General features: G+C 39.5%; 1 protein-coding gene across 1 annotated transcript in view; it reads right to left on the bottom strand.

Moving 5' to 3' along the window:
* The window catches only part of gfra2b (GDNF family receptor alpha 2b), a 104020-nt gene that overhangs the window by 45901 nt on the left and 34073 nt on the right, over positions 1 to 24046 (bottom strand). Inside the window, exon 3 of the mRNA XM_073829889.1 lies at positions 5785 to 5862. Coding sequence (XP_073685990.1) covers positions 5785 to 5862 — 78 coding nt within the window. The remainder of the gene's footprint in view (positions 1 to 5784; positions 5863 to 24046) is intronic.

Genomic DNA, 24046 nt, shown 5'->3' with positions numbered 1-24046 from the left:
TAGCATTCTCATTTTCAATCAAGCTGCTAAAAGTGTAAACATAATATGTTTTTTGTTTGTATTTTGAATAGATAAAATAATACATAAGAAAGGTAGACACAGGATTCTGCCATTTTGTGCCAAACAATGTTTAAAATGACATTTCCAGCAGAGAATATTCATCAAACAAATATTCATAGTTGAAGAAGCACCCAAATTACTGTAGGTATTCAAGGAATTGCCTCTGAAACAAGGCAGCTGCATAAAATGAAACCTAAAATGAAGTGCATCATTTCATGATGTCTAGCTCTTAGGTGGGAATATAAAAGGCCAGCAAGCAAAACAGGTGTAAGACAAATATTGAAGAAATAATTGAACCTGCCACGCTTCTCACAAAATACCTCCTTGCCCATAACATATGAAAGCATTTTCTCACAGTGCATTTACTACCTTAAATGTCCCTGACATGCCAAATAATTCTCAATATGACTGCATATGTGCCTGTACATGGGCTAAAGCATCTGCAGCCGGCAGAGATGTTTTTTTCAGATAGCCTCCTAGTCAGTTTTATATAAGGCTAGAGATTACCTCTGCTGTGATTGAAAAAAAAATGAGAAACGTGAACAGTCGCGTAAGGAATAGGAAACAAAAATAGCTTTTTTTGTGGCTGGAGTGGGGGATAGCTTTTGTTAAAAGGCATCAGCTAGACCGCAGCGTGTGTTTGATTTTTCTATATACATGTTCTCTGTTTACCTGTTTCACCGAAAGCCCTGCAAACTGGTTTCTGCCATCCATAAACCATATTCTAACAGCCCCAGCACGTCATCGTGAGGCTGCTCTGTGAGGAAATGTAATCCATTTGGAGGTGACAATGAATAAGAAAGAAAAACTTGTTTGAGGTAAAACGTATGAATCATAGAAACGGCTATTCAGAGCTTTTCTCAAAGCTGCAATTATGATTAATACGGAGTAATTTAATTCTCCTTGGTGGTCTTCTCGAATGCCCATCGTGACTAATACACATAGTCCCATTTACATTGTTTAAAATGAATTGAGGTTGGGCTTCTGTGAATGGATGGCGACTGCTGCGTAATTACAGTATAGCACATAATTTTCCTTGATAAGAATACATCTGTTTGTTAGAAAGTGTTTGATCAATGCGTCTGTTTATTTATATTATTATATCATTTTTTTTATAAATGTGAATATAGAAGTGTTTATATAACGATTGTTGTTGCAATCAGAAGCATGTTAAACTGTTTAGCAATTATGCTTTATATTTTAATATGAAGTAAAGAATGTGTTTTAATGTAGAGATTATGGATCGGTTACATATAGGGTCAATCCGTGTCAACTCAAGAGAATTGTTAATATTTAAAATGAAGAAGAAAGCCAAAATATTAAATGTCATTGATGTGTATTTACTGAGTAATCCACTATTTTGTAGAGGGGGGTCAAAATGACAATTTTCACCTGAGATTCGGAGCCAAATTACAGGGGTGTAAAAATTGCTTTAGAAAGATGGCAAGCTTCATAATGTTATTTTTACACGGAGATTGGTAGGTCTGTAACTAAATTCAGTTTACTTCAGTAAACTCTTTGTTGTATTATGTGCCAATAGTGACCAATCAAAAATGGTGAAAAAGCACTTTTTAAGTTTTATCTCCAAAGTTTGCATGTCTGTAACTCAAGAAGTAATTAAGGATGTCTTGATACCCTTTTAGACATTCAGTCATAACAAACTTCCCTTTTGGCATCTTCATTTCTAAAGCCCTACATGGTTCAGTTCCAGAGATATTTCAGTTTCAATATGGCTACAGGCAGTGTGCGATTTGTGAAAAAAGCAGAGGCGGGGATGCTTTTTTTTTTCTCTCTCCATAGGTGGAGGTTAACCAAACTGTTAGTGTAATCTGTTAACAACTCACATTATGCTGTATACCCATTTTTGGGGGGCAAGAACCAGATGAGTGTCAGGCCATGAAATGTTTTTAATACGAAAACTGTCTAACGTGATCACAATTTAATAAAAACATTGTAAGTTAGGTCTATTAACCCTCAAAGACCGAGACAGCCACCAGCAGCTAAAAATAACTATTGTTCTTAAATGTTTAATAACGTTTGAACCGCTAACCCAATTTAATTTGAATGCTTTAAAAAGTTTGCTCTTTTCAGTTCGTTTGTCTCATTTGGATATTCAGAGGCTCCGTAGTGAGTACGTCATCACATTTCCTCAGCACTGATTCGTCGGATGAAACCAATGCATTTAGGTCCTCCGAGCCAAACAGGAACGATTGTTGATGCTTAGTCCCACCCCTGTGCCCAGATTGGTTCAAACTGTCATCTATTCAACCAATAAACATAGGTTTTAGTCTTTTGAATCACCGATTGGTTTCTTTGAAAATCTGAACAAACGCAAAGTGAAAGTAAAGTGCATCTTGCGTGCATGAAATCAAACGCAAAAAAAAAAAAGTTTTTGTTGAGTACACAGTAAAAAACACCCAATTGTTACTAGCGTTTTTCCTAAAATTCTGAAAATTCACTCATTTTTTGAGAAAACAAAAGGAAAATTGTAATTTTAAATTAGCTAGATATAAAGTTTAAGTTCTTATGTTTAGAATGATATATGACAATTGATGCTAACTGCTAGAATAGGTCTGAAAAAAAAATAAAAAAAACAAGGTGCCTCAGGTGCCCCAAAAATGTTCTAGGTCTTTAAGGGTTAATTGTAATGATTTCATTGAAACAACAAATAATTTATATAGTGAAAGTGAGCAAAGTATCAACGGAGCTCCGCATTAGTAAACCACCACTTCACTGTTTCGAAGTGCTCCAATCATTTGACTCCGAACGGGACTTCAATGCGTGTATCACGAATCATTTGATTCAAAATGGAACTTAAAAGCAATACAGTGGTCAAAAAACAAATGTGGGTCACTTTGCATAAAGGTGATATGGGTGTAGGAATCTTGGGCGAACAACGTACAAAACAGAAATGGCCATATTCCAAAGAAACAAAAGGACCCTCTTTCTCAGTCAAAATGCTGAGACATGATCATCACATGATAATCACCAGACGCTAATTGTATGGACCGCTTTTGTCGAGATCTGCGACTTACGCATCCAGAGAGAAGAAAATGCTCTCTGTCTCAGAGCACCTAAGAAACAAACCTCCAGTCTTCTGAAATTAAGCTGGCATGGCACATGATGCGTCCAGCGTGACTCACATGTTTTTCGGACTTCCTGTCCCCCTCTCCTCTGACATTCCAAAACACCCCGTCTCTCAATAGAGATACGTACACTGCAAAGACAAACTTTAAGAGACAATCAACTTATAACTATTGCTGTTAGAGCAACAGTATGTTTTCTTTCATATGCCTGCTTTGTTTTATGTGATGATTGGAGTTTAATCTATGCATTATATGCCTTTAGGAAAGGAAGTTGTCAAATGTATTAGCATGCAAGCGATATACTATTGTTTGATATCGGGATGAATGACCTTGATGGTTGCAGTTTGTCTGAGTGAATGAGAAAATGATATTTTGTATACTTTGTGCATAAATAGTTTATTGAAGTTAATAACAAAAATTGCAGAGAAATCCATATCCTAATAAGTCACGAACCAGAAGGAATTACAGGACAGAAAGGGGTTGGCGAGACCCGCCCCTTTAGCAATGCCATTGGATCCCAGCATCATGGGACGTGCCCTAGCGGCCCGTTTAAAACTTCATGTTCCTAACAGAACGAGGCGAACTCAGCAAGAACTCAGCGAACTCAGAGCTCCCAGCTCTCGCCTCACGCCTTTCGCCTCTTGTGGTTTGAGTGCTTTTCCATCTGCGCTCGACCGCTCGACCACTCGACCAAGCACGCAACGGTGCCATCAAAACTCTGCAGAACTGAAGTTTCGTGACTGCCGAACTTTTCCAAGTCTCGCAACGCCGACTCAAAAGAACTTCCAGCGCATCAACCTGCGTAACCAGGCAACCGAAAGATCGGCTCCAGAAAACCACTCCTCCACGTCGAGGGATTTCCCAAACTACGTCATCGACCAGCAACCAACCAGAACTTTCGCTCAGACGAGCCCCCGGAACCCCCGTTCCCAGCACAAACGCAAGTAACAAGATCTCTGTTTACTTCGCTGAAACTGGTGCAAAATACTCCCTAAGTAGTTAAAAGCTAAGTCTCTGCTTGTGTGATTTTCTAAGGTTGCGATCTAAGAACTAGTTAAGATACTAGAACATTTGGGGTTCTCCTCAACTCAGTAATTTCTCATCCCCGGAACTGTATGAGTGTGAGTGTGAATGTGTGTGTGTGTGTGTGTGTGTGTGTTTATTTTGTGTTTTAGTAGAGATTAGTGTTGTGTCTTAGAGTAGTCAATAAATCATTGTTTCATTAAAAGAAGTGTCTTGAATTTTATGTTCACAAAAGTTCTATCTGTGTTTAGATCAAGCTACCTCAGCTTTAAAATTTCCTAACGTAATATTTTGGTTTATTTGTGATCTTGGCCAGGAACATAATATAAACCTTTTTGAGTTAATACAGTATGCTGAATTGACCACTTTGCTGGACGAATGGTTAAGAAGTGTAATCTATTAACTCTGAATCAATTTAATCAAGTTCCGAATCTTTCGATTCGATTCCTTATTTGAATCATTATAAATTTGAGCTAATTAATCCTTACATGGGGATCTCAATGAGGCTTCATATTCAGATTGTTGAATATTACCCATTTTCAGTGGTCGAAAACCAATTGCCGGTCACTTTGTATATAGCTGATATTTATTTTATTTAAATAACAAGAAGAACATATAATGTTGAAACTGTAATTTGGCTCCAAATCTCAGGTTAAAAAATGTCAGTGCCATGAATATTATTTTTATGAAGTTTGCATGTCTGTTACTCAAGAAGTATTAAAGATATCTTAATGCCCTTTTAGATATTGAGTCTTAACAAAATTTCCTTTTGGCATCTTCATTTTTGAGGCCCTGTATGGTTCAATTCCAGAGATATTTCAATTTCAATGTGGCTCCAGGAGTAAATTGTGAAATTGTACACATTTTCAGTGGTCAAAAACCAAATGTGGTCACTTTGCATAAAGAAAATACTTTTTATTTTTTAAGAGGAATGTCTGAAGAACAAATAATGTTGTAACTAGAAATATATCTTGTTTGCCTTTGTCAAAACAACTGCATTGAACGTACCTGGGCCATAAAAACCAAATATTAGTCACTTTGTATACAGCTAATACTTATTTAAAGAACAATATCTGAAGAGTAAATAATGTTGAAACTTGGCTCCAAATCTCAGGTAAAAGATTTGTAATAATTAAAAAAAAAATGTAATTAATAATTGTTTTCATATAATTTATATCTATTAATTATAATGTGAATTAGGGACATGTTTTTGGCTTAGTGTTAATGATGGGCCACAAATTAAACATATAAATATATTTATAAATGAACACGGACACACACACGCTAACTAAAAGTCCTTGAGAAAAACATGTTTCAAATACAGTCTGGATCCACAAAGAAATTACTTCTGGATGTGTTGACACAGAAGCAAACTGGCAAGCAACAGTTCTTTTCAATTGGATACAGTTGGATATTTCCATCATGCCGGATGTGCTAATACATTATTGCTACACTGCAAACTGTAGGTCTGTAGAAATCAATTAATCACACTTAAACTCTCTGCGAGCATGAGAAGATGTATGGACATAAATGACAGTGGTAACCTTGAACGGAAAAACTGTATTTTTTAAACCACTGAAAAACATAGAAAAGCTCTTAAGATGTCTTCACTTACCAGAAATAATGGAGGCGAGTCGAAACTCATCGGAAAGATGCATTGGTTCATATGGGGAGGTCTCATACAGTTCTTCTCCTTCAAAATAACACAAAAAACATAGACATATTAGATATTATCGTTGTTTGGGTTCTCTTACGAGAGGTCTCTCGTACTGCGTAAGTATCTTACGCTAGGGGAAAATCCTTTTCTGCAAGATATTGAAGCCAAAAATTATCCTTAATTTTGAAATAATGTAAAGCGCGTTGCAGCAGCATACAGACATAGGCGAAACAGCTTGCGTGCCTATTGGCTGCTCTGCGGCAACTGCAGCAGCCTATAGAGCGAGGCCTGGCGCGACGCCAGATCCAATGGGGGCATTTCGCGCCCTTTGTGTTGCTTCCCGCCTAAAGGGCGTGGTCTAGGCCTATAAAAAACGCTCGTAGGCAGCTATTATCTGATTTTTCATCCTTCAACGCAATCCTACACGCATCGCTGGAGCCGGAGAAGAAGCCGCCGTCGACTGCAAGCATCTCAGCGGATCGAGCCACTGAAGCTGCTGGCCACGCCGCCTTCCGTGCCTTCCTGCTGCGCTTTCCGGCGCCTATATCCTTTATAATCCACAGTGTGTGTCGCCGCTGCGATACACACTGTTTCTCTAAAAAGAGCAAAGCGTCTTTTTAAAGATGCCTTCATACGGCTCGTGCAGATGCCAATGGCGACTCTGAGGACTTGCCTTGCCTTCTTCACTGAGACTGCTCCCCCGCCCGCCGCGGTGTCGCGCCGTAAAAAGCGCCGTGCCCAGCGGGCCACGGATCCTTCCCCCAGCCGACAAAGCTCGCCGGTTCGCCCGCCTGCTTCATCGACCTCGTCAGCCTCTGTTCTGGATGTAAAGCGGCCGCTGTCTGCCACCGCTTCAATCGACGCCGCTGACGAGGGGGCCATGAAGGAGGAAGAGGATTTCCGTTTCCCGCCAAAGCGGGAACGCGCATGCTGCTCAGAAGAGGCGATAGCAGCCCACTTATGCCTGCCCTCCGCTGGATGGCGTGCTAAGTCGGCCCTCCCCTCTAAAGCTTGCCGTCAGACGTCAAACCTGCTCCGCCGCGCTTTCGCCGCCGCCTAGCCGCTTCAGCGCTGCGTAACATGGCCTCTCACCGTTGCTGAGAGGCACCCGTGGCTAACGCTTTCTGACGTTTTTCTCGTCTGGCCGCCGCCCCGCCAGACGCGGCCCGCGGCCCAGGATTGAGTTGAAACCTGAGCCTCCGAAATTGTCCTAGCACAACTAGGAAAATGACGGTGTACGAGTCCCGCTGTTGCCGGACCCCCACCAAAGTTATTCGCTCGTCCAGTTCCAGAAAATGTGACTGTTCCAGTGTTTTCTGCAGCCAACAAACCGGCTCCGTCGCCCGTTTGCCTGCACACAAAAGTCGTTCCCACGGCTACACAGATAAACCCCCAATAGAGTGTATTGTCTGGTGTCCCGGCCACGGCCGATGGTGTTTCACGTGTCGTAAGAATGCCCACTACCCAGTGCTCATCTCTACACACAAGCACAGCGCACATAAAATCGACTCAAATCGATTGCGCTTCACAACCGGCCACGGCCGATGGTGTTTCACGTGTCGTAAGAATGCCCACTACCCAGTGCTCATCTCTACACACAAGCACAGCCTGACACACAGGTCCTGCGCACATAAAATCGACTCAGATCGATTGCGCGTCACACGTGGTAAATGTGCCCGCTTCACAGTGCCCACAGACACCACATTATGCACGTCAAACGGTTTCTGTAAAGACGAAACCAAAAGTGCATTCGCTCTATGCAGGCGAACGTTGTTTGGAGTGTGTTAAATGTGCCCGCTGCCCCACGGCCACATCCACACACAGACATAATAGTTCCCGCTATCAGCGTGCCCCATGCCTCAAATGTCACGAGCACGTTTTGCATGAAATCAACGTGCATTCGCTCCACGCAAGCGAACGATGTTTGGAGTGTGTTAAATGTGACTGTTCCAGTGTTTTCTGCAGCCAACAAGCCGGTTCTGTCGCCCGCTAATTGCCTGCACACAAAGGTTGTTTTCACGGCTACCCAGATAAACCCCCAATAGAGTGTATTTTCTGGAGTCCCGGCCACGGCCGATGGTGTTTCATGTGTAGTAAGAATGCCCACTACTTAGTGCCCATCACTACACACAAGCACAACCTGTCACACAGGTCTCGCGCACATAAAATCGACTCAGATCGATTGCGCTTTACATGTGGTAAACGTGCCCACTTCACAGTGCCCACAGACATCACATTATGCACGCCCCAAGGTTTCTGTAAAAACGAAACCAAAAGGTGTTCCCTATATGCAGACGAATGTTGTTTGCAGTGTGTTAAATGTGCCTGTGGCCACACAACCACATCCACACACAGACATAATAGTTCCCGCTATCAGCGCTCGCGCCCCAAATGTGATGAGCACGTCTCTTGTGCCGCAGCACACCGAAACCACTCCGTTACTGAACGAACGGAGCGCGCTTCGTATTCAACCTCTAGCTATTCATGCAAACGCATGGGAAAAGCTTCCAGGGGTTTCGAAATGGGTGCTGGACATTATAAAAGGAGGCTATTCGCTACAGTTTCACCGACGCCCGCGCCACTATACAGCGCGCGTCGAGACCACAATGCAGACAGAAGCAGCACACCTGCTTCGAGCCGAAGTGGCGAAACTATTGAGCAAAGGGGTCATAGAGCCCCTTTCTCAAGCTCAAAGCGAAGGAGGGCTGTACAGCAGATATTTCCTGGTACCGAAAAAAGACGGTGGTCTCAGACCCATATTAGATCTAAGGCAACTGAACAAAGCGCTGGTGAAGCGTCGGTTCAGGATGCTCACGACCAGAAAAATCCTCGCGCAAGTTCGCCAAGGAGACTGGTTCGTGTCAGTGGATCTGAAAGACGCGTATTTTTAAATACAGATAGCGTCACATCACAGGCGGTTTTTGAGATTCGCCTTCGAGGGCCAGGCATATCAGTACACAGTCCTGCCGTTCGGTTTGTCCCAGGCACCCCATACATTTACGAAGTGCATGGACGCAGTGCTCGTTCCTCTCAGACTGAAAGGCGTGCGCATACTGAACTATTTGGACGATTGGCTGATTCTAGCGCAGTCTCGCTCAGTGCTCGTACAGCACACGACAATGTTACTCGATCACCTCGAGAATTTGGGTCTCAGAGTCAATTGGGCGAAGAGCTCTCTGTCCCCCAGTCAGAAGACTTCCTTCCTGGGCACAGAATTGGACTCGCTGTGATAGCGCGGCTGTCACCACAGCGCGCAGCAGACATTCAGCGCACAGCGGGCTCGTTCCGCTGCGGCGCCTCCGTCCCGCTCAAAAAATTTCAGAAAATGCTGGGTCTCATGGCCTCAGCGTCATCAGTTCTACAGCTGGGTCTGCTCTGCATGCGCCCACTGCAGTTCTGGCTGAAAGCGCGCGTCCCGCGTCAAGCATGGGCGTCCGGTCGGCTTCGTCTCACGGTCAATCAAAAATGTGTCACAGCCCTGAAACCGTGGAAAGCAGTCAACTGGTTCCAGTCAGGTGTAAGCCTGGGGACTTCCTCGAGAATAAAAGTGGTGTCTACGGACGCGTCCACCTCGGGATGGGGGGCTCTGCTCGAGGGCAGACCGTCTTTTGGCCAGTGGTCAGAACGGGAAAAGCTCCTGAATATCAACTGCCTCGAAATGCTGGCAGTGCAGAACGCGCTGACGCGCTTCTGTCCCCAAATAAAAGGAAACCATGTACTAGTCCGCTCGGACAACATGTCAGTGGTTTCCTATATAAATCGCCAGGGCGGTCTCAGGTCCAAAAACCTATACAGACTTGCAAAACGCCTCCTGGTATGGGCTCAGCGCAACCTGCGCTCGCTGAAAGCAGCGCATGTGCCGGGGCTTCTAAACATAGGGCCAGACAGACTGTCCAGGAACAATGTTCCAGCAGGCGAATGGTCTCTACAACCACAGACAGTTTAACTACTGTGGAAAAAAATAAAAAATTCGGCAGAGCGGAAGTAGACCTGTTTGCGTCTCCGAACAACGCTCACTGTCTGGAAATTTACTCAAAAAGCAGAGATCCGCTGGCCCACGAATGGCCCCGCCGTCATCTCTATGCTTTTCTCCCCGTCTCTCTCCTACCTCAGGTGATAGAGAGGGTCAGGGAAAAAGGATGTTCAATACTGCTGGTAGCACCGTTTTGGGAAAACCAGCCCTGGTTCCCAGCGCTGATGCAGCTGACGAGCACTGCCCCGTGGCCGATACCAGTGAGGAGAGACCTTTTCTCTCAGGCCAGCGGCTCGATTTGGCATCCTCACCCAGAGCTGTGGTCCCTTCATGTCTGGGCCACCAGCGAATATATGATGAACTCCCTAAAGGAGTATTAAACACGATCACGCAGGCTAGAGCCCCTTCTACGAGATGGCTCTATTCCTCAAAATGGTCTGTGTTTTCGGGCTGGTGCGCAGCCCGCGGCTCGTCACCCACTAACTGTGGTGTGATGGAGGTGCTTTCCTTTCTACAAGAGCTGCTGGACAAGGGCAGAACCCCTTCCACGCTCAAAGTCTATGTGGCGGCCATAACAGCGTTTTCGACAACGCTAGGTCAGTCAATAGGAAGGAACGATTTAATTATTCGCTTCCTGAAGGGGAGCTAGAAGACTGAATCCCCCCAGACCTCCCACAGTCCCCGTATGGGACCTTTCTGTGGTACTAGAGGCCATGAAAGGTGGACCATTCGAGCCTCTGCAGAGGATTGATTTGAAATACCTGTCTCTTAAGACTGTATTTCTACTGGCTCTCGCTTCAGTGAAGCGCATAGGGGATTTGCACGCGCTCTCTGTGAGCGCGACGTGCATGGAATTTGGACCTAATGACTCTAACAGACAGAACAGCTTTTTGTTTCGTTTTACGGGCGTCCCAAGGGACTGGCCGCGTCGAAACAGAGCCTATCCAGATGGATAGTGGATGCTATTGCGCTGGCATATGCTTCCAAAGGCATGCAGTGCCCGCTAGGTGTCAGAGCACATTCCACGAGGGGCGTGGCCTCATCGTGGGCTTGGTCGAGTGGGATTGCCTTGCAAGATATTTGTACGGCGGCGGGCTGGGCCTCTCCGTCTACATTTATAAGGTTTTACAACCTGGAGGTTCCCGTCTTACAGGCCAGACTGCTGTCAGTCCAGATATTCAATGTTGTCTGACCTGATGTTATCAGCTCGGAATGCTGCGTCTACTGAGCACAGCTCTAGGGTCGACAGTGAAAGTAATAGCACAAGATGTGCCTGGGCAAACTGTGTGAAGACCCTTATTCTTACGTCAGCTCAGGCCGTAACCCCGCCCTGTATGTACATTTACTTAGCGTCTGAGTGACGCTGCACTATGTGGAAGAGTATGGCGTTGCCCCTCCCTCTTCCCCGGACTCCCTGTGAGTTCTCTAGGTGATTATGAACTGTATGAACCCCGGGCTTTCGCCCTTGGGTCTTTGGTGTCAGATCTCAGCATGCACGGCGTTTTACACTGGGTCCCCTAGCGTAAGATACTTACGCAGTACGAGAGACCTCTCGTAAGAGAACGTACTCGGTTACTAACGTAACCTCTGTTCTCTCTAGAGAGGGAACGAGTACTGCGTATCTTGCCGTGCATGCGCACACTCTGGTTGCTTCAATGATGAAAAACCAGATAATAGCTGCCTACGAGCGTTCTTTATAGGCCTAGACCACGCCCTTTAGGCGGGAAGAGACGCAAAGGGCGCGAAATGCCCCCATTGGATCTGGCGTCGCGCCAGGCCTCGCTCTATAGGCTGCTGCAGTTGCTGCAGAGCAGCCAATAGGCGCGCAAGCTGTTTCGCCTATGTCTGTATGCTGCTGCAACGCGCTTTACATTATTTCAAAATTAAGGATAATTTTTGGCTTCAATATCTCGCAGAAAAGGATTTTCCCCTAGCGTAAGATACTTACGCAGTACTCGTTCCCTCTCTAGAGAGAACAGAGGTTACGTTAGTAACCGAGTACGTTTTACAGAAATATAATATCCTGGTTAGGACATTTTACAAATACATCCACATCTTGCCTAACTCTTTAAAAAATGGCCAGACTCGTATAAACTCCAACACTATTTCAAGTACACACTCTCTCAAGAATTACAGCTCAGCAGTCTTTTGTCCAGATTTGTACTGGCCAACAATTACAAATTAGCTCCCCAGTGTTGCATCCCATTGGTTGTGTCCAGAAAGTCTGCTGTTTTCAAATCCAGGGCCTTGAGCTGGAGCCCACAAAGAAGTGCAACCAATCTGCTAACTGGTCCCAGCAGAGGTGCCGCTATAACAATGAAAGCTGTGACACTAGACCTTCAACAGACTGATGTGAGGCTCTCCAATGAAGACTTCCAGCTGTCTGGCTCTTTAATATTTCCCTTTGAGACCCATAGAAAAAGTTTCTGTTGGGTGGTTAGCACAAATTCTCCAGACGCATTAACACATGGTGATCTTTTAGGAAATACAGGATTGAATGCGCCCTGTGTTGTGTACCAATTCTAGCAGTCTGTTCTAATTTGGAGGAATTCAGGCTGATCTTTATAGGGATAAACCACTTAAAAATGAAATTTCTGGCATTTTGTATTGACCTTCATGTCAGTTCAAACTTATGAAGTTCTTTATGCTGTACAAAACATAAAAATAAGATATTTTGACGTCACTAGTGGAAACAAAGATGGTGATTATTATAGGCGCCCAAAGCTATGTCTTAAAGGGATAGTTCACCCAAAAGTGAAAATCACCCTATGGCTTTCTCACCCTTAAGCCATCATAGGTGTGTATGGCTTTCTTCTTTCAGATAAATACAATCAGAGTTATATTAAAAATGTCCTGGCTCTTCCAAGTAAATGATGATATAACTTTTATTTTTGGGTAAACTATTCCTTTAAAGAGTTTTGTTTATTTGTTTGTTTGTTTGCCTCTAGTTCTAGTATGGATACTAACAGAAGAAACATTCAGTGTTAAAACTGAATATATTTTAAATATACAGTTGCAATAGAAATTATTCAACCCCCTTGACCTGCAAGACATTTTACTGCAGAGAACAAAATTTTGTGAAAACAATTCAACACATCAGTAGACTATTAGAGAAAGTTTATTAATACCCATGCAAGTAATTCTGAGAACAAAAAAAACGTTTTTTTTTCTTCTGTTTTTAATGTGTCACAGCCACGTATCAATTCAAATTGAATTGTAATGTAACATAATCTTGTCAGTTAATAATAACTTAATGACGTCGGTTGGGAAAAATAAAATAACCAAAATATTTATTTTACCATAGTAAAAGTAGGCTACATTTCTGGCTGAAGTAAACTTTTCATTTCAGTTTTTAGTAGGCTATTCATTTAAAATTAGACAAATCTGCTATTATTTTAATCTCCAATTTGTTATTTATCAGTTTAGATAGTTTATTAAAGCTTCGCAAACCAGCAGAAGACACTAACCTGTTTTATTCCAGTCGCGCAGATGGAGAACGTTGTAACACTGTGTGACAATATGCCCCGCTGTTATTAAACTATGCTATGACATTAGCGGTGCAATTTACACTATTGACTTCTAAGGATTTTGATAAGAAACCACAAGAAACAGGTGAATAAAGGCTGATAATCAATGTTTAATGTTTAGAAATTATTATTTCAAGAAATGTAAAGCATTTTGGCTCGTTTATGTGTCGTGTTCTATGAGAGCTGTCTGTGGAGGGAGGGGTGTGTGTGTTTTCTGAATGTCTAAATGTGTTTCATCTATTTGTCCACATTGTTTTGAACTACTGTACAGCTGTGTGTTGCGATCAGGGCCGTTCAAAGCATTGTTGCAATGTATTCATTGTCAAACTCCAAAATTAGATTATTTTTATTTAAAAAAAAAAAGTGTCATTACTTCATTTGAAAAAGTTAACACATGTATTTTACTGACAACATATTTTAGTTTGTTGGGTATATTTTTTTCATTCGATCAGATAACATTTTAAAGTGTCATATGGTCGTGTTACAACGTGCCCCTCAGATGTTACAATGTACCCCACCTACGGGGCATGTTGTCACGTTTCACTTCCTTGCTTTTGAGGTAAATAACGAAAAACGTATACAGTGTAAATATGAAACAAAGCAATATATTTGCACAAGACAAGTGTGAAAATAATGTGGATAAAAATTGTACTCTGAACCCCAAGTGGATTTACATAAACCACGAAATTCAAAAAGTGTTAGGTTGTGCCCCGCACTCCCCTACTTTCAGGTAAGAGGAATCATTGAACTATTGTTAACAATGGTATTTGAGACCAACGCCCCCTAGAGCTGGCCATGGTGTTTGGCTACCGAATGTTGTTTCTTGCACCACCTGGTGGATATGATATGAAGCGCAACAATGTTTTTAAAAAATCTGAAAAAAACCCAGCAGGGAGATCCGTGATCACGCGTGCCGAATTGCAGGCTGCCGCGTGAAAATAGACGCATTTTTAATGGCCAGATCTGTAAGTTGATGAATAATGAATAATGAAAAAAAAAAAAAAAAAATGGCTCTAAATGTTCATGTTCAAAATTATTCAAGCCCCAAAAGCACAATTTGGTGCAGAATCTTTTATTCTTTAAAACGCTGATTGGAAGTGCTTAGAAGCTTCTTTCACCTCTTAAAGGAGTAGTCCACTTTCAGAACAACAATTTACAGATAATTTACCCACCCCCTTGTCATCCAAGATATTTATGTCTTTTTTTCTTCAGTCGTCAAGAAATTATGTTTTTTGAGATAAACATTTCTGGAAATTTCTCCATATAATGGACTTAAATGGTGCCCCGATTTTTGAATCTTCAAAATGCCGTTTAAATGCAGTTTAAATGCAGCTTCAAATGGCTGTCAAACGATCCCAGCCGACGAAGAAGGGTCTTGTCTGCTGAAACATTCTGTCATTTTCTTAGAAAAATATAATTTTACATACCTTTTAAGCACTGAAACTCGTCTAGCACTAGGGCTTATAGTGCGCGTTCCCGACTTTACGTACTACGTCCACTGTGCTCTGCAACGCAGCGAATGCTTGAAGCAGTCCCATCACTCGCCGATTGTTTGTAACAGTGGAACAGATGTGGTCCAGTTGTGATAGCACTGAGATTCCTGCTCCGCTGGAAATGGCTGGCATTTTCCACACTTGCACCACCATCTTGTGTCGCCGCCGCGGCTGTCACAGTTTTCTCTCTCTGACAGAGTTCATCGTCTGTGTATTCCGGCTCAAAAAGGTAGGAAACGGTGAAAAACTCCATTTCATGTGCTCCTCCAGCTTCAAAGTCATCCGACATCGTTGTACTTTATGTTGTACCTTGTTACTAAAGAGTATTTGATTGCGTTGCACTTCTCTCTTCTCAAGTTCGCTTTGTAAACGCTGGATCTGTAGTTTCGCATACGTCACGCGTGACCTTTCGACGTGAGTACGTAAAGTCGGGAACGCGCACTACAAGCCCTAGTGCTAGACGAGTTTCAGTGCTTAAAAGGTATATAAAAATATATTTTTCTAAGAAAATGACCGAACGCTAGACAAGACTCTTCTCTGTCGGCTGGGATCGTTTACAGCCATTTGAAGCTGCATTTAAACTGCATTTAAACGGCATTTTGAAGATTCAAAAATCGGGGCACCATTTAAGTCCATTATATGGAGAAATTTCCAGAAATGTTTATCTCAAAAAACATAATTTCTTGACGACTGAAGAAAAAAAGACATAAACATCTTGGATGACAAGGGGGTGGGTAAATTATCTGTAAATTGTTGTTCTGAAAGTGAACTACTCCTTTAACTGCAATCTTGGTTCATTCCTTGCCTGAAAAAGCTTTCAGATCACTGATAATCTTTGGTTTTCACTTTGCCACTGCTTTCCTTAAATTCAACCACATATTTTCAATAAGAATTAAATCTGAAGACTGAACAGACCACTCAAGAACATTATATGACTGATCCCTGAACCAAACATAAGTAGATTTTGGATGTATACTTTGAGATGATTGTCCTGTAGGAAAGTCAGTTGATCATAAACTTCAGTCTTTTTACCAAAGGCATCACAATGTTTGCCAAAATGACCTGATACTTAAAAGAATCCATGATATCCTTCATACGGTTATGATTTCCACTTCCTGCTACAGTAAAACAACCCCATAATAGGACTGGCCTACCTCTGTTTGACCATGCAGATGGTGTGCTTCTGCTTATAAGCTTTGCATTTTTTTGCACCAGACATACCGCTCATCCATAGGTCCAAGAAGTTCTAGTTTGGTCACATTACTCCATAAACATTCTTTTAGAACACCACATCTATCCAATGAATTTTAGCATGTTCAAGTCAACCTTCTTGTTCTTCTTGGTCAAGAATGGTATTAGGCAAGATGCCTCAACATGAAGGCCATACTTGTGTTCACTGTGTATACACTGCATTTGTCCTCCTTTTGCCAGTCTTTGGCTGCTGTGCAGGTTTTTCTCAGGTGATCTGATCAAACATTTTATTTTATTTTTTTATTTTTTTTGTTGAACACCCTTAAAGGTTTTCTTTTACAACACATTTTAAAGTAAGGAACAAGGCTGCCAGCTGTGTCTCTAGGAATTTTTAATGTCTTGGAAATCTTCATGTAGTCCTTAGACTTTGTAATATAATAAAACTATTTCTTCTTTATAGCTTTTGTGAGACCTCTGTTGACTTTGTCGTATTAGCTACTCAAACTTTAGCACATGTATGGGCTAACTGTATGTATGTGTAACAGCTCAAGCTAATTCTGTTTTCTAATAGAGTTTCCAAAGGCTTAATTGTGTTTTAAGACAATTTTGTGTCCTACCATACAAATAACTGACTTAAAAACAGCAATGTTGAATAGGGGTTAAATACTTCTGACATAGCTGCGTTAATGAAAAATAAAAAAACTAGAACTCAAAAACATTACATTATCTTCTATAATATGCAAGTAAAATGTTGTAGATGCATTTTTTATGAAGTCCTGGATCTTCAGAAAAGCTTGTATTTGTAAAGTCTCTGGGGGATTGAATACTATTAATGTCATATGGATTTGGAACAACATAAGGGTGAGTAAAAGTTTTTGAACGATAGATTGAAGATGAAGGTCACATCAGTCACAGATTCGCTTAGTCCAGCTGTAAATAATGACTTGTGTGCATTGGCTAGGTTAGGGTACCATATGCCAGTCACAGCCACACACCGTGATGCCAGGTGCTCCCGTCACCCTATGATGTTTCTCAACATCATCATCATCCCCAGCTTGTGTGTCCCTATTCCCAGCCCAATGGGCTCAGAGGGCCCTTTGGTCTCGGCAGTGTCTTTGTGCGCACCCCAAATGTTCCTCTGGCTGGGAATTCTTTTATGGGATCATCCTGGATCAAGAATTTATCTGCTGTGTCACTGTAGCTCTCCGCTATCCGCCTCCCAGCTCTGCTGCTGCTGTGTGGCCACCTTTATGTTCTGTTCCTCAATGAGTTAATCCTGCACACACAGCCTTAATCTCTGCCGTAGCAGCCCGGGGAAAATATTGCGAAGTTCCAGAGGGGGAACCGCTTGTGGCATAAAAAAGTGGGCACATAAATCTCGGGATAGAGGCGTTTGTCCCCCGTCATATTTGTGGAGTGTACTAGGCATGTATTTAGCATAAATTAGGTGAGTGTAATCTTCAAAACTTTATCCTGCTGAGAGTTTTCAACAGGGCATTACAGCGCACAGATGCTGACATGATAAATGCAAAAGAGCGCTTATTGGCCGCGAGTTACTCAAGTAAGCAGATTTAACAATTCAGAGAACACAGGCGTACGCTGACATCGCCCTTGCCACTGACTTTGTCCATTGCACTGTTAAAAATTGCTGTGACTTGAAGAGTTCAACAGATGGAGAGCGTTCCCAAGATACCGAAATTAGACTCAGCATCGGGATGCTGGAAAGATTTCAAATGCACGAACTGCCATGTTTTAGAGTCATACAATTGACCTTACAGGATTTTCACTGCTACTAATGAGGAGTTTATAATGAATCGTGTCTACAATGGATTAAAATAAGAAATACAATGCCCTTCAATCATCAAAAATGACTTTGCAGATACAGGAAAATTATGTCATGATTGGCTGAGGGCAAAACCAGAGTGCTCACCATCCCAAACCCTATCCTGAGGGCAGCAGATCTAAAAATATAACTAAATTTCATGTTTTGAACAGCACTTCAAAAAGAATCAAGAACTGCTCAGAACATTTACCGTCCATGGAACCTTTACATTGCTCAAAAGGTGATTTAGATTATTAAAATGCTCTTCACACTGAGAAAATGGCTCTTTTTGAAAAAATTTTATGGTCCCCAGAATACTTTGTTACTGTATATGAATATCTGAACATGCAATATGCAACAAAGAACAGAGTAAGTAAATAAATAAATGCCAAAATAAATAAATATAGAGGTAACAGTGAAGATACAGAAAGCTGGAAAATTCCATCAAAGGAATTTCCTCCCCTTTGCAAACTCTTTGATTAACTAATGCAATTAGTTTCATATTTTGAGGATTTCGAGCATTTAAAAATATATATTTCAATGAAAATGGCTCTTTCAATGAAAATGGTCTTTTGAAAAATTGCCAGCATTTTCAATCATTTTCACAAAATTTTCATGGCCCCCAGAATATTTAGTTGAATATGTGAACATGCAATATGCAATAAAAACAGAGTGAGTGATTAAATACATACATACAGCTCTACCAGTTAAAATACTAAAAGCCAGATTTTTATCCAAGGCAGCGATATAATAATATAATATAATATAATGATCCAATAAATCAATCAATATTGTAACAGCATTTTTGATATTTTTCACACAATTTTTATGGTCCCCTGAATATTTTATTATATGAATATCTGAAATGCAATATGCAATCAATCAATCAATATAGTGGATAACAGTGAAAATACGGAAAGCTGGAAAAATTGTAATATAATATAATATATAGTGGGGTGGGAGGTTGCAAAGGGGAGATTAAATTTATTGAAATTATTCATACCCCTGGCAAATTCTGACTTTAAGTTACTTTTATTCAACCAGCAAGTTTTTTTTTTTGACCGGAAATGACACAGGCTTCTCCCAAAAGATAATAAGACGATGTACAAGAGGCATCATTGTGGAAAAAAAAATATATTTCTCAGCTTTTATTTACATTTAAACAAAAAGTGGCATGTCCAAAATTATTCATACCCTTCTCAATAATCAATAGAAAAGCCTTTATTGGCTATTACAGCAATCAAATGCTTCCTATAATTGCTGACCAGCTTTTTGCATGTCTCCACTGGTATTTTTGCCCATTCGTCTTTAGCGATAAGCTCCAACTTTTTTAGGTTGGAGGGTCTTCTTGCCATCACCCTGATCTTTAGCTCCCTCCACAGATTCTCAATTGGATTTGTTTGCTAACCATTTATTCATTTACTGTGATTAGGTCCCTGGTCCACCGGCTGAAAAACACCCCCAAAACTTTGGGTTCCCACCACCATGTTTGACAGTGGGGATGGTGTTCTTAGGGTTGAAGGCTTTTCCATTTTCTACGCCAAATGAAGGCTACATCATTGTGGCCAAACAATTCAATTTTTGAATTTTTGAAAACAGAAGACCTGGGCCCGTATTCACGAAACATTTTATCTTACCACTAAGAGTTCTCCTAAATAGCAGTAAAAGTTTTTAGCTAAGAGTTTTCTCTTAAAACCTATTCCCAAAGCTGCTGAGACAAACTTTTACTAAGGAATAGAGAGAAGTCTTAAGCTAAGAGTAAGGGCTGGGTTGTCCTCAATGCTATGGATGGTGTCAGCATGCTTACTAACTATGCACACAGTGATTGGCTGATAAGGGAAGGGTCTCTGTCATAGATTTGTTCATAGAAATATTGTAGAGCATGATATTAAGTTGCCATTTTCAAATAAAGTTTAAAAAAAATGTTGGCATCAAGATTTTAAAATGCAGGCTAAGTGTCACAAATTAAACAAGTTTATGTTCAGCTGATTATTAGCATATTACTTGTGTGCTTCTCATAAACAATTAGCTGACATGCATATAAACAGCCTTTTTTATTAACAGAATATAATAATCATGGCTGATAAGATATGCAAACGTAAAAGAAAATCAAAATGGATGCAATAACAGCTTTTACTTCTTCCCCAACTTGGTAATGAAAACAAGGATATAATCCTTAATATAATTTGGAGTTGGAACAACCCCCAAAACCAAAAAATTTGTGTGGGAAAACATATGTGTGCAAATTATACAGTGTTTCTAAAAAGTTTAGGTTCTGAGGCAGATTGCCAGCAACAGCCATTTTAGGATAGTTGGGATTTGGTCTTAGTGACTTAGTAGTCCTCTTTACTGCTCCTATCGTTTCACAGATTTAGGAGCTAGTTTTAGTGCTAAAATGCTTTGTGAAATACTCCTAGAGCAAAATTTTAGGAGTCCTAAATTTAGGACTGACACGCCCAATATTTTTACGATTTTCTCCTAAATCGGCAAGTTATGAGCTACTTTTAGCCTTAAGATGTTTTGTGAATATGGGCCCAGAAGTCCTCTTCTTTGTCCAGATGAGCATTTGTGTGCCTTATCTGGAGAAGTGGTGTCCTCCTTGATAGGCATCCGTAGAAACCCAGCGGTGTGCAGTGTTCGTTGGACTGTCTGCCTTGAGATGTTGCCACCAGCAGAGCCCAGATTCATCAGGATGGCCTTGGTGGTGATTCTTTTTTACCTCTCTCACTATCCTCCTGGCCAGCACAGGTGTCACTTTTGGTTTCCGACCACGTCCTCTGAGATTTTTCATAGTGCGGAACGTCTTGTATTTTTAATAATACTTTGCACTTTAGCCACTGGAACTTCAAAACATTTAGATATGGTCTTATAGCCTCACCTGTTGAGTTGATTAAAACAGCTGTTCCCATTGAATCAGGGTAATTACGATGCCTTAGAACAGCTTGGACTATTTGGAATTGTATAGAACTTTGGATTTTCCCATAGTCTGTGACAGTTTGCAAAGGGTATGAATAATTTTGGACATGCCACTTTATGTTCAGCTGTAAATAAAAGCTGAGAAATATTACTTTAAGTCAGAATTTGCCAGGGGTATGAATAATGGCTTGACTGTATATATTTCAGTATTCAAAAAAAAAAGAAAAAAAAAAAAAGTTTTGATCATTTTCACAAAAATGTAAAAAAATAAAATAAAATGTCCCCAGAATATTTTGGTATATGAATACCTGGACATGCAATAAAAAAGAGACTGAGTGAGTAAATAAATAAATAAATGTAAAGCTGTAACAGTAAAAATACAGAAGCCCGGAAAACTCTATCAAAGGCGGCAATATATTAATATAATATAATTTACAGGGTTGCAAATAGGGTTGCAAATGGTTGGGAACACTTTCTGTTTCCACTGCGGTTACAACACCTCGAGACATCAATCAGATTATATATTTCAAAGCCTCTGTCCGGTTTTTGTCCTTAAAACGGTATAGTGAGTAGGACTGATGTCTTACACATCTCATCCAATGCCTCTGTTGCTAATTCCAAAACGCCACTATAGACCTAGTAACAACACTAGAGCTGTTGACAGAAGACTATTGCAGTTAATAATTAAGTTCAGACAGACAGATGGAGAGAGAGAGAGAGAGAGAGAGAGAGAGAGAGAGAGAGAGAGAGAGAGAGAGAGAGAGAGAGAGAGAGTGAATGACCTCGGTGAGTCTGTGTGTCTCTCAAAAGTGATCAGCAGCAGCATCTACTAATACTGAAACTTTAAGTTAATTTTCTTCCGGAACAGTGCCGTTGTTACCTAGCAGTGCTAACAATGCTATTGTTTACTGTGCTTATTTGTTTGCCCAGTGTTAATGTGGGTTTTGCTTATTTCCTGTCTGGAACTACGTTCGTCAGCCAATCAGATTCATTAGTAGTATAAAAATGTAATGTATTATATAATCATTTTTAATACAGTATAATAGTTTATAATATAATATTTTTTAATATATGTTGCTTGGAAAAAATTAATTAAGGCTACTAAATTCTCATATACAACAATAATGGTTAAAGGTAATTCCTCAGCACAAATTGATATATGATTAATTAAATTAGATTAAGAATGTAATTGCTTGACAGCCCTAATCAGAATTAATTTCTGCTTTTGATTAGCTGTAAATGGAGAAAGATGGGCTAACTGACTACTCAACCTGCCAAACTCAACCTGACCTTGAAAAAACTACCTGATTTATACCCTATAGTCATTTCTGTACTTATATTATGTGTATTGCAGAAAACGGATTCAGCAAGAGCCGTGTGGTTTTCATAGTAACCGAGCTGAATATTAAGTTTGCTCGGGTGGAAACAAGTCGGCAGACATGAGTCAAAAACGCTAGCGAGCCAGCTTGATTAAAGTGTGCCATTACATTTTCACTGTCTTTGTGTCATCACTTTTAATTACCTCTGACAATAAAGTTGGCATAATTTCTAATTAACCTCTCCGTCGTAAAAACGCACTCTGTGCTTTCTTCTTGTAAGCCAGGGCCTTTGTTGGAGAAACATCTTCAATGGCATATTTCAGACTCGCTCTGGGAGCACGACTTTCAGATAAAGACTGTCCCTATCGCTGGATTTCAACAGTCTGTGTCTTCTCCTCATGGAGGCGTAGATGTAACGGCATTGAAGAAATCCTCTGATCAGCCTATGGATTTATCCTCCACTCGCATTAAACTTTAACTGTGAAGATGTGTAGAGCTGTGTTTCCCAACCACAGCCTGATCAGTAAAGACTCCAAAACCCCTTCATCCATACTAGACCACAAAATCTGTTCCTTTTCATATCATTTACTGTAATACGGGATGTTGTTTTGCATTATAATTAATATTACTAAAATGAACATGGTCATAATGATAATTATTTGTCTTTGTTCATTTGTATATCTTTTATTTAGTATCTTTAGAGTTTTTTATAATGTTATATGATAATATCTTATTTATTTATCTATTTGATGATAATAATAATAATGAATATGATAATGTTTATTTTTTTTACTCTTAATCTTTTATAATGATTTGATGATTTTAGGTCAATTCATTTGTTTTGTTTTTTATTCATTTAAAGATTTATTTAAAAAATCTTTTAGTAATGCTATTAAAATGGTAATATATTTATTTTAATCTTTTATTAGTGATTTCGTTTTTAAATATTTTATAAGTAGTATTTAAGATTTTAAGATTTTTAAGATTTTAATAATAATGAATATAATATGTTTTTTAAACTCTTGTCATTCATTTATAACTATAATTTATTTATTTTTCAAAATTCAAAATGTTACAATGATAATATATTTATTAAAATATTTTATAAATGAGCATAATAATAAATTATAGCATTATAATAAATTATAATTATAATTATGAATTGCTTGTGGTTTTCTTTATTTTAAGTCACTGGATAAAATAGTATGCTAAATGAGTAAATGTAATTAATATATTTTATTTATTACATTATTATTTTTTCATATTTTTATAATAATATAATTAATATTAATCATAATAATAATAAATATAATATTTACATTTTTATTTAAAATTATTTTTATAATGATATTAAAATGATAATATATTTATAAAAAAAATTATTAGTGATTCATTTTTAAACATTTTACATGTATTATAATAAGTTATAATTATGAATTGCTGGTGGTTTTCCTCATTTGTAAGTCGTTTTGAATAAAAGAGTGCTAAATGAATACACCTTTTAATATTTTAATAAGTCTTTAAATATTTTAATAATAATAATATTGTATATACTAAACTCTTAATCTTTTTATAATGCTGTGATGATTCATGTGATGTGATGAAGTCATTGATACAGAACTTTTATTTTTTTATAAAATAATTTTTCTTCTTTTATTATATTTTTAATTTTTTTATATGTATTTTTAAGTAATTTAATATTTTTTATTAAAAATATGAATATGATCATATATGTATATATTTTTTTTTACTTTTAATAATGATGTTATGATTTTTATAAAAATGTATATTTTTTTTATTTATTTATTTTAACATTGTATTAATTACATTATTAGATTTTTTATATTACATTACATTATATTGATTAATTACATATTTTGTCATTTACTATTTTCATAATATGAATGATAATGATAAAAATAATAATAATGAATGTGATAATATTTATTTATTTTTTAAACTCTTTTTATAATGATTTG

The sequence above is a fragment of the Garra rufa genome, chromosome 23 (assembly GCF_049309525.1).
Source record: "Garra rufa chromosome 23, GarRuf1.0, whole genome shotgun sequence".
NCBI lineage: Eukaryota > Metazoa > Chordata > Actinopteri > Cypriniformes > Cyprinidae > Garra > Garra rufa.
This window is presented reverse-complemented; position numbering and strand designations above follow the sequence as displayed.